The following is a 12,851-nucleotide window of genomic DNA, read 5'->3' on the forward strand; positions in this document are numbered from 1 at the left end:
ATGCCCCAGTACAAGCCTCTGCAGCCAAATATATTACGCAGATGCCCACAATTACGTTTGACCAGATTGTATTCATTCGGCAAATACAGGCTCCAAGTTTTGGGGGCACTAACTGTACGGATCTGGATCCTCTCCATTTCAATATAAAATGGAGAGTGTCCAGTTAAGGGCTGAATTTTCAGTTAACGCCTGAAAACTAACATTAATAATGACTCATTGCTCTATTAAGTGTATTTTAAATGGCGTGGCCGATTTTAGGCCATAGATTGATTTTAAATCAATCTCAGCTATTAAATGGACACTCTCCATTTCATATTGAAATGGAGAGGAACCGGATCCCTAACTGTTATGTTTGTATTCTAGCAAACTTTTTGTCCTTATTTATTTATTTATTTTTTTCAAATATCCAATTGATTTGTTTAAAGTTTGCAAAATTCTCGTGCACTATTTTGTCTTTGTTTAATTATGAGCACATTGTATCCATTCGGAAAATATATATAGGTTCGAAGTTTATAATAAACATTTTTTTTTTGGGGGCACTATTCTTGCAAACCTGTTGTCGTCATTGTACTTCAGGTATTCAATTAACTAGTTTGATTCATGCAAAATTTTCATGAACTATTTTGTCATTGTCCCCTTTCAGTCCAATTTAATCTTCCAAAAGTTTATTATAAATTACTTTACTCTTTTTTTTAGAAAATTTCCACCTATCACATCCATTTTTTATGATAGCTCTTTATTACTAAATCAAGACACCAATCAATTTTTAATATAATCACAAATTGAATCATAAATTTCTTATTTAACTATTAAAAATTTACTAATTAAACTAACTAAAATTCACGTAAACCACTTAAAAGGCACATCAGCTAACATTGTCGTTAGAGGCATTTTTGGCACAACCAGGCCTATAAGAAAACTTATAGATAATAATGCCCACAAAGTCAGTCCAACGTACCTTCTCAAAAAAAAAAAATAATAATAATAATAAATAAAAATAAATCGGTCCAAGGCCCATTTCTATAACCAACATCTGAAATTGATCTAAGACGAGGCCTTACAAAAAGAAACCATAAATCATGGAACAAGGCCAACAAAAGATAGCCAGCATGGCCTACGTATATGAGCTTAGGCAGCAGATCGTAACATTCAAAAACAACAAATGGGTATAGCCTAATAAGCCCCATGAAATCAGCAGCAGGACCCATTCCATTCGTATGGGCAATAGAACTTCAAGGCTATTTGGAGAAATTTGCTAACTAAAGCCCAACAATCAACAACAACCAGCCAAATATGAATTTCTTTTGTTTTCCTCTCAAGCTCCATACCCATGGTTAAACCTTCTTTCTAAGATCCCATAATTTTATTTGTAATGCTGCTTGTATCTGTAGTTTTTCAAGAGATACATAACACAATTGCGCTCCTGCTTTGTTTAATTTGCCTCCATTACCAGTAGAGGATTTATGATTTGAGAAGTCCTGTTTAGTGTTTAGAACCTCAATTATGGCTTGTGGGTGTCCTGTTCTGCGTTCTGTGGGCCTATTGGGCTTAACTCCCCAACTAATTTGTATGTCTATTTGGGTGTAGCCCATAATGGAATATCCTAGAAGCAAAATGGGCCTATAAGAGATGGGTTAATAGTTTGAGGATAAAGGAGTAGTGTTTACTCATTTCAGGCTAACCTATTCAAGAGGGATACTTATTGCCGAGGAGTGTCCGAACTTGGTTATCTTCTCCCATCATTATTTCTCTCTTTTTCTCCTCTCATGTTTACCCACTAGGAATTTTGTTCCTACCCCTTTCTTGATTATCTCTTTCCTTTTTATACCTTCCACTTACTGGACCCTTCATGATGACTAAATATTCCACACATGTCTGGGTCCCTCCACTCATGCGCTTGAGTAGGTCCTTGAGTCCATGCCACTATTCCTTCATGTCTTGTCCTGGACTAGGAGTGGAACCCATGACTATTATTGAAAAGATTTTCTAGTAACTTGTGCTTGACGCTGAATCTTGTGCTTGGCTGGCGAACTTTTCCAAGGCACTACTTTAAATTTTCGGCTAATATAGATCTTTGTCGGTGTGCTTTGCCGAGATGGGGTACCTCTCCCATAACGTCTCAGTATTCATCTAGTCAATATGAGTTAAGCCTGGGCTGGTTTAACATCAGATGGGCCCGGCTTGCTTTGGGGATGGGCCGGCCTTTTTGCTCTCTTACATGGCTTATTACCAATTTTTAAAATGAATTAACAATTTAAGTCGGATTAATAAATTTACCAATTCACAATTGCAAAGAAATAAACTAAAACAATAAAGAAACCCAATAATTACACCATTGACAAACGATATGATGATGAAAAGAAAACCCCCAAATGTGTAAAAACTCTCCAGTCATAGCCAACAATAAATCCATTGGTGAAAATAGTTGAAGTACATATCAATTCACAAAACCCTCCAAGTTAAGTAGTGACAATGTAGTCAAGCCCCCCTAGCTCCTGCTAGCAACCAGCTTCACTAATTCTTATTTCTCTTTAGTAGTTCACCCAAATTTTGCAAGTTGAGCCACCAACTGCAAGCCACCAAGTCTTGGATTTATAGGATTGCTTTGTGATTTTTAGAACCAATCACTCAACCAAAGATCATACAATGGTAATATGGATTGTTTGGATTATCTCCTCTTAAAGGTTTGTCAATTTGGAAAGGGTGAAGCGTAGAGGCTACAGGGATTTTCTCTCTAGGTTGAATGGGTAGCTCTCTCTTTCTTTATCTGTAAAATAGTGTGAAAACGTAGGTTTTATAAGATTACCAGAGGAGTAATTGGATAAAAACAACAAAGAACTAAAACCAATTGATTTATCTATAGTGAAAATTCTTGCTTGACCCAAATTTAGGCTATAGTTTCAGGAGAAACTCTTTGTCGGTATATTTTCCTCTTTTCTCATAACCTGCCTAATACCATAACTTCTCTTGAGTGAAATTTCAACACATGTACATGGTTGTTTGGTAATAAGTTATTTAGGTTTTTGCTGAAAATTTTCTACTAAAAGTGTGTTAAATTATATTTATACTGTGAAAAAGTAAGAAAAAAAATGAAGTTTTAAAAAGTTATACATAAAAGATAAAAAACACAAAAACCATCTTATAAACTAGTCCCAAAGACATACTCATGTGCACCAATATCAGCTCTAGAATCCCGTTGTGTCCAATACAAATACAACTCAAAATGAAAGTAATACAGGGAAATATTTGAATACAATTGGAATCATTTGACACGGAATAACACAATTTGTCCTAACATGATTCATACGTTAACCCTTACAGGAATTTGTAAAGTAGTTTATAATAAATCTTTTGGGGCGCTAGCTTTTTTTTTCCCCCCCAATTCTAACAAACTTTTTGTCATTATTTTTCTTTATATATCCAAATGAGTGGTTTAAATTACGGAAAATTTTCATGCACTATTTGCATCAATTCGGCAAATGTACGTAGGCTCGTAATTTATAATAAACTTTTATTTTTGGAAGGGCAGGCTTGTGTTTGTAATATTTTTTTTTTTTTTTTTAAGAATCTTGTGTTTGTATTATTTGTTCCCTTTCTGTCTAGTTTAATCTTCCAAAACTTTATTATAAACTACTTATAAACACAAGAGCTAATATTCTATACATCGTAATATCACTACACCAAAGCATATATCAAATCTTATTGAAGCCACATACACCACTCTATCATCATGGAGAAGCTAAGGTAGCACTTGGCCATGAAGCCCTTCAAATTTTCACATTCTTCTCTACTGAGAGTTCCAAATATAAAGAATTCAATGGAATGTCCTTAATTTCAGCAAATACATAAGCATCAAATAACTCTTCCAATAACTTGATACTTGAGAAATTATTAGATCTACCGAAAAGATTGCTAAAATAATCCTCCCAACCAATAAAATAATGTTACTTAAGAAAATGTATGAGTTAGATTCCTAATCAGTACAAAAATAAAAAATCACTAGATAATTTCATATTTGCATAAATATCATCGCTTTATTGATTAAAAGAATCAGGAGGGCCACTTTAGTAGTGCTCCCAATGAACCTAATAATTTCTCCTCCTATCCCCCACCCTCCATGTCAATCAGCTACCTAACATGCCCCAATCCCAGATTCTCAATTGGTCATCTATGTTTGGACTTTAGACCAAATATCCTCTCATATTTGGACTAATCTACCTCCATCCCAAGTACAAATATCCATTATTCCACTTTATGATCAATCAATAATATATGTTATGAATGTGTTTGACTTTTTTTTTTCATTTTAAATTTTAGTTATTTTATAAAGAAATTCAAATAAAGATATAACTAGTTATGATTAGTGAAGTATAAAATGAAACATAAAAAATGGGATAAAGAATTTGTATTCTATAATTCAATCAGCTTAGCTTTTGTGTCAAGCATGTACTAAGCCATATATTATGAAGGGTTGTGACCTAGCATAGCGTGAGAGAAACTTGAGACCGGGCACTAAAGACCCTATAAAATAAGGAATTGGTGTGATGTAGAAGCATCCATCCTTATTTAGCCAATATGGTCTAATTAAAAGCATGAAGGTCCAGAAAGCCAGGACCCCTTTCAGTTTTGAAGTACACAATTTTGACCATTTCTTCCAATATGTATTTTCCTTTCCTTAACCTCATATGATACAAGAATCCTAAAAATATACTTTAGTCATTGAGAAAGCTTGAGAATAGTATTTCAAGTTTGGCCCTTTTTTAATTTATCTAAGGAACTCTTAGAAACTTTTCTAATACTTAGGACACACACTAAAAGCTTATGACAATTACTTTTGAAATCATTGTAGAGAGGGAAAATTCCCGACCTATCACAAGCTGACACATCATACTACCGAGTCCACAAAATACAACCAATTACAAAACGCTACGTACTGCTGCTAGGTTTTGCCATTACTATTCAGAAACCAATAGAAATTTGCCAAGTGTCATTGAAATAAATGCATGAAACTGCATCAGCAGGTGTAAGCAATGACACAAGCAGCCTCGCACGTGTAAGCGATGACACAAACAATCAGCACGTGTAAGCGATGACATAAGCGGACCAATTAGGTTGTGACATGTGTCACCAATCAGACTCCGCCACGTGTCGCTCACCCACCCCTAAACTTCTATAAATAGAAGCCTTCCTAAGACATTTAGGAGGACACACAGACGGAGACAAAAGGAAGAAGATATCTTGAGTTCAAAAATCCAGAAGCTCTGCCGGAATCAAACCCCAAAGCCTCCAAGAATTTCAAGAACTTCAACCTCGAATACAGACAACATTCGAAACAAAGTCATCCAAACAACTTGCCTAAATCTCAAAGATCACTGGAATCAAGCTCAAAAGCCTCCAGAAACCTCAACGAACCACAAATCAGTTAAGCTCTAAGGATTCTAGCCTCTAAAGCTCTGAAGAACTTCCACCACAAACCTTCAGAAAAGAAGAACGCATGAAAAACACGAAGAACACGAAGAACAAAGAATTCCTAGCAAGCTCATAGCTAGAGATTCATTGTAATTCTGTTTCAAAGATCTTCGATCCATTCCTCAACCAAATTGAAGGATATCTTGTGTTCGAATCAGAATCACATCACCACAATTCCAATCAATAATACTTTCAAGGAGATCGAATCAGAGGATCACTCTTTTGTAATTACAGAGAACTGTACCACATATTCATCAATACAAATTTGCATTTGTGAAACTATTTTACTTGTTTGATTTATTTCGAACTAAGAATTTAGTCGTCTACAATCATCTACATCATTAGTGTTCTTAAACATTATTTTCATGGTCATGAACATTAAAACACTTTAGTTCATCAACGATAATAGGGGGTCAAAGATCACACCAATTTATAAATCCTACAAGAGTGTACCTGCATTCTAATACCAATTTAAGAAACTATTTTTGACCCCTTTGATTATTAATCACCGGATTAATTAACTTGTGTTTTTTTTTTTTCGGTTGAAAGAAGCTGGTTTTGTGTTGGATGTGAATTTGTTTTGGGTTTCAGTTGGATTATAGTGTGTTTGATGGAAGTTCTAAGAGAAAACGGTAGTGGTGGGCATAGTGGCTTTGAAAGGGAAAGTTAGGCTGTGTATTGTTGTTGAAGGATGACTTCTGGTATTGATCTGTGAAGGTGAAGGAGATAACGTGGAAGTTGGAATAGTTGGGGTAGGAAAGAAATAAAACAAAAAAATAATAATTATTTATTCTATGAGAGAGGAAAAAATATTATTTAAATTAAATAGATAAACAAATATTGAGGCCAATATACGTATGTGTTTGTTAAAATAGTAAAAGTGAGTTTTTTGGGTTAGTTTATCTAAAATTTTGCTGAGATTGATGTGAATGCTCTTAAACAATAAGTTGTTATTGGTTTTAATATAAACTTACTATTAAAATTACTTTTTTACTTTTTTACCTTACAATAGTAGCCAATAACAACTTGACATTTAGAATTTGTCATGAAAATATTACATATATAGCATTTCTCTTTTAAAAAACTTGGTGCATGCTTATTGTCAATACATAGGTTCTCTGCTTTGAGAGGGCCCCCTTAGATTTTCCAAAAACACCCCATTCTCCTCTATTTAATGTTAAAATTTTTAAAAATTGAGTAAATTTTAGGAGATGACCCCCTTTTATTTTTTTTTTAAGTATAAATGTTCTTTAATTTATTGTTGTCTCCTTTATTTTCCTTTTAATATTGACTTTCTTGTTATATATAAGTCATTAATTTTAAGAGCATTTAAAGTATAAGTTAATAAAAATATATAAGTAAATCTCTATAGCAAAAGATTTTTGATGTTTTCCAAAAATAAAGTTATACGCATTTATATAGAGAGTTTTTTTTTTTTTTGACCAACATTTATATAGTGAGTTGAAACTACTGGAATAGAATGATACATTTGGCTTAGCTCCTTTAAGAAAATTTTCTTCCTCTGCCACTGCTCATAAATTATTGGACCTAAGTTTTAAAGGTCCTCGGCATACTTGGACTAGCTTTAGGTTATACATTGAATACAACACATAAGTGAAAGAGTCACACAACTATCTCCTCGAGCATGAAAACTGCACATTATTTTCTCCTCGAGCATTAGCATTTCATACGACTTCGAACTACCTCTAAACAACTATCCTTTACTGCTCAACATAGAGTCACACATTACGTAGTTTTTTATTTGAATTTATGCGGCTTATGGATTTGACATTATTCTCAATGGTTTCTATGCGATGGTCCCATTTCATTAAATTCATCACCTTTCTGACCCTAATGATGTAATGCATATTTATTAAAAGGTATAACTTATACAGAATTATTATAATAATAAAAAATGTGCATAATTTCAGCTAGATTTAATTGAACCCAAAGAACTTTATTCAATCATTTTCACCGTTTTACAAACATTTGGAAACACAACTTATAAAAACAGTATAACACTATTCTTGAACAAGAATTTCATTTATGAAATTAAATCACGTATACACTGGTCTAAAATGAAGGAAATGCAAGCACTAAATTATTTCATCTTTCCACCTTACAAAGAGGCACTTAAGACCTATAAATGCTATGAAAAATAAGCTACTGCATGTCTCCATGGTGTTATATATCATATGTAATATAAGTTCAAACGATTATGCTATCTTTTTGCTCTTGTTCATCCATGGTGTTACAAAGAGCTTTACCTTTTGTCTCTGGCACAAAGATTAGAAAGAACCCACACAAAAATATTGCCAATCCAAAAATCCCAAAAGATAGGAACTCATACCTTCTCCCTGCTGAAGTCAGTAAAGGATCAAACACTGTACCAAGCACAACTGCTTGCCTAGCCAGCGATGTGGCCGAGCTCCTCACACTTGTTGGAAACAACTCGGTTGTGTATATCAGCCACACATTATACGCAAAACATGAGCAAAATAAAGACGCTAGTTCTAGCCCAATCTGTATGCCTTCTCTACCACGGCCTAAAACAACACATAGTATGCTGAATATGCCACTTGCTATACAAGAGACAAACAATGAGCCTCTCCTATTCCATCTTTCGATGAAGACCAAGGATAGTAAATTTGAAGGCATCAACATTGAGGCATTAAATACTACGCTCAAATAGATGTTGAAACCCAAATTTCCTACCCCGAATAACATGCCAAAGAATGCCACTCCAATGCCTAACCCAAGTGCCATACTTGCCAATATCCGTTTTAAAGCCCATCCTCTCTTGCATAAGTCTTTCATCACTTTGTAAGGATTATTAACCTTTGATATTTCCTTCCTGAGGGGAATGTTGGATGTGTACAAGTCTAAACTATTGACTGGTATAGATGCAATTCCTCTCAATACATCAACAGCTTCTTTGTCACGCCCTTGCATGAAAAGCCACCTAGGAGACTCATAGACAAAGAAGTAAGTCATGATACAGAAAGATATTGATGGAATAGAAGTGTATAGATAGAGTTTTCTCCATGATGAACCTCTATTCAGATATGCTATAGCTGATAAGGACATTAACCCAACTGTATAAGAGAAAAATCCGATCGAACCTATTTGGCCACGCCACCTTTTTCCCACTCTCTCTGTCAACAAAATAAGAGAGCATGATATAATTGGTGCGCGACCAAAGCCGCTTATAAGTCTCAAGGCTGAGTACATCCATATGTTCACCGAGAAGGCAGTGAGAAGCGAGGCTAAGCACATTATTAGACACGAGAGGTAAAGCAATTTCTTCCTACCAAGCCAGGAGTCACCAAATATAGCAAGAGTGAATCCACCAATTAGGCATCCTAAGAAGAAGGATGAAGCAGGAAGGCCTATGATGAATGAACTTGCACATTCGAGACCCCACTCTGATATGATTGTCTTGTGAGAAGAATGAGCCCAAGACCAAGCACTTTTTGGGAGTTGGCAAATATTGGACTTTGGGTTGCATGTTGCGTTCAAGTTGCAGTGCCATTTTGGATGAGCATCAGCAAAGATGCTGATAAATGTTTGTTGTGCATCAATGAGCGTTGGGACTGATACAAGGAGGGCTTGCAAGAACTGAGACCACCCAAAACCTCCTATAATTTGTTCAATGGTTTCATCTAGAGACAATGAAGGAAAGACTTGTTTGGTTTCCGGAGTCTTTTGCTCGGCTGAGTGAGTCTCTGTGAGGTTTTCGCTTAAATTTGGTAAGGCCATATTGTAATTGTGCTACGTACAACTTTGACAACTCTTGGCTTCTAGAACTACCATTTAAATACTGATGGGCTTGTGACATTAATGGTTTGTTTGGATTAAGAAAGATAGAGAAAGAGTAAAGTAGATTTAGTATAAAATTAACTTATTTTTAACCAATTTTACTGCACTTCTCTCCACTCCCTTCATTTTTTCCTCTATCCAAATAGGCTATAAATTGTGCTACGTACCTTTCATCTTTTAGCTTTTATTTAATTGTTTAATTGTTAGGCATATTACAGCTCAACGATGACTTTAATAACTGCAAAGCATCCCCATTAATTGATTCCCAAAATTCTTATTCCAAGGTAAATATATTCCAATCTCATACAAATATCCATGTGTACGAGGAATGGCTACTTTTATTTGTTTTAAGAAAAACACAACTTTTCTAAATCTACTGGTACAAAGTAAGCCGATTACTATGAATACAAACACAATAGCTAACGTTGTATACATCGGAATATCAGAAAACCAAAGCAAATATCAAATCTTCTTGATGCTACGTACACCACTGTTCCATGGTCAATCTATGCTGGCGCTTTGTTAGTTCCTTACGTAATACCATTTCGCACACTTGATCATGAATATGCTTTCCTTGTGATCAATCCTCAGCGAAACTCCCGGCTGCAAAATTTCAACTAGTGTTTGATAAAGCGGACCCTCAGATGCAGAAGTGGCTTTAGGACTTTTTTTAAGGAGGGTCAAAGTGGTTAGGAATTTGTTAAGGGGGCAATTAAAAAATCAAATGAATTTATTTATTCTGCTGTATATACAACTTTCTTTATTGTATATACGATTGTAATGCCCCAAAATCATAAACAATAAAAGTCTATTCAATCAAAACTAATCCCTCAAAATATTAAATAAAAGTAACCAGCAGCCTAAAAACTAATCACAAATGTCAGAGCTCTAATCCACCAAAGACAAAACATCTTCAATAATTCTTTAATACAATGTTTAATACCATACAAAAAAATAATAAAATCATCAGTTCCACAAAATAATTCATAACTGTTGTCTTTTAGGAATTTCTACTCCACTAATCCCTCTAATGTATCTATAAAGAGAAATAAAGAGGGGTGAGATAACTCAATAAGTGGAATTCACTAACATTGGAATATGGGAATAAACCTTTCAAAAAAATAATTTTTATAATAAATTCATAACATGTAACTCGTCAATATTTTATCATCAAATATTTCATATAAAAAAATATCTTTATATTGTGAGCCATCATAATATTTATATCAATACCATCATATACACAATTTTCTAGGCTTTTCTCGTGGTCAACTTTTACACCCCGTTGACAGGGTTGTGTTGTCCCATTTTCTGAAACTAGAATCTCATTTTCATCCCCTTTTTTAAAGATGACTCTTTTGAAACCTAAAGGTGCACTCCCTTACTAAGGAGCTTCCTTTTTGGATCCTCAATAGTACACTCCCTTGCTAAGAAGCTAACAAATATGCACTGTCCCTTTTCTGGGATCGTCACTTGCTAGGGACTAGTTGCAGTATGATTGTCTCTTGCTAAGGACTAAAAACAATACTAAGCTTTTAATCACGACTTGCCATAGGTTTTCAAAGTATATTCAAGATACTCACAAAAATAATTTATTCATAATTCTCAAAAAAATATAAGGATATATTCACTCATACAAGTTTAAATAAATTAAGGTTGTCCTACAAGTTTTTCATAAAATGAATATTCAATGTTCACATCAAGCATTTATAAAATATCAATTTATATATAGAATATCAACATATTTCTTAGATATAAAATAGTTTAATAATCAAGACTGTTTTGAGAAAATTTTCAAAATTAGTAAACACCACTTACCTCTTAGTTGCAAAAATAAAAGGAATCAATCACCCTTGAGTCACAATGAATCAATAGAATTAGAGCCTAGCAACACCAAAAATAGGTCCATCAATAAACGAATTTCCCACTAAAATCTATATACTTAGACAATATAATCTTAGACAACACTGATAGTTCCAAAGTCTTACATTTATTTACTTAACTCTCTAGATCACTTTCAACTTTAATCTAATTGTTCTGTTTCACGTATTTTTACTATCTATTAATAAGCATGATTGTACTGCAACTCTATAAAACTCTAACATTTCACTATAGGTTTGGCCATCATATATTCTACCATTCCTTAGAAGCCACATGATATATATACATATCGGATCAACCTAATATTTATATCAATTAATCAAATAGTAGAAGCCACATTTTATAGTTCTGTCAAATCAATCCTAAAGCCTATGGAGGACCATATGGCTATATATACTATTCTTACCTAAGCAATCTCAAAGCCTTAAGACTTCTAATTGATGCTGGGAATAAATATAGGTATGACTTGGTGGACTTAATTGACTTGGCAAGTACTGTCAAAGCTAGCAAACCAAGTATATTTGGATGTTGTGACTGCTTTTCGGCAAAAGGATTTAAAAGCTTTAAATCTTCATAGCAAAAATATCATTATATATATATATATTCAATCTAATATTGGAAGCCACAAAATAGCCTTAAATTATTACTCTAGTCGCCTATTATTCCCCTGTTGTTGTGAGACTATAAACAATCATAGATAAACCACAAAGTACCCTTTTCCCTTTCACATGGTGACAAACTTGAATTGATAAGTCCAAGCCTATTACTCTATTAGATACAATTTCAAAGCATGTGGCCCTTTCCTAACATACACCATATTGACCATTCTTAATCTAATATAATACAACTATTGGAGCCATTTTCTATTAATATAATGATAGTCTAGGTTCATGAAAATTGCTAGCTATTGACTATTCAAACTTCTTAAATTTAGAGCATGAGAAAAAAAAAATCATACCTGAATTCTGATGCACAATCGTAAAGTCGAAAAAAAAAAAAAACCTCAATCGTGTGTTACGGCTAAAAACAAAAGGAACTTTCTTATGTACATTTACGTGTAACTTAAAAGGTAAAATGCTAGGGTTATGAAAGCCCATATATTTACTTATGCCACCTCACTCAAGCTTCATATCCCATAGTATCTATCTTATTTTTAATATCTTAGGTCCAAGTCAATTTAATCCATTTAATTGTAGGCCTCTTTTATAATTTATGTATAATAATTAAATTGGTATCAAAATTATGGAGTGTTACAACAATAATCTAAAATAGTATTCTAAATACAATTTGGCATTTAATATAATTATATCGTACAATAGTCTAAAAATGTTATTTAATCTATATATAAAAAACCAAAACCTTTGAAACTCTTACAATTTTTCATGTCAGTGCAATATTTAAATAAAATTATTTTATTTAAAAAAAAAATTGTTTAGTCCAAACTTAACAATGAATGAAACTCTATCTTTCTAACAAGTCAAACTTAAACTCAAACTCATCATTATCATTTTTTTAAAACAAAATTATTTTTGTTTAATCCAAACTTAACAAGGAGTAAAACTTTATCTCTCTAACAAATCCAACTTAAACTCAAACTCAAACGTTAATAATTTATTTATCTCCAAATTTGCAAGGTTAATCATAAATACTATAAAGTAATGCAAATCCCAATATACGAAAGA

General features: G+C 33.4%; 1 protein-coding gene across 1 annotated transcript; it reads right to left on the reverse strand.

Annotated features, from left to right (window-relative positions):
• Positions 1 to 7,677: 7,677 nt before the first annotated feature.
• Positions 7,678 to 9,228, reverse strand: LOC142615613 (organic cation/carnitine transporter 2-like). The gene has a single exon (XM_075788351.1). The coding sequence runs from the start codon at positions 9,226 to 9,228 to the stop codon at positions 7,678 to 7,680; it is 1,551 nt and encodes a 516-aa protein (XP_075644466.1).
• Between the last annotated feature and the right edge of the window lie 3,623 nt (positions 9,229 to 12,851).

This window comes from Castanea sativa, chromosome 11, assembly GCF_040712315.1.
Source record: "Castanea sativa cultivar Marrone di Chiusa Pesio chromosome 11, ASM4071231v1".
Classification (NCBI taxonomy): domain Eukaryota; kingdom Viridiplantae; phylum Streptophyta; class Magnoliopsida; order Fagales; family Fagaceae; genus Castanea; species Castanea sativa.

What these genes read in the sequence shown, in the direction of transcription:
- LOC142615613 (XM_075788351.1), bottom strand. Translation starts at nt 9,228, where the DNA reads ATGGCCTTACCAAATTTAAGCGAAAACCTCACAGAGACTCACTCAGCC.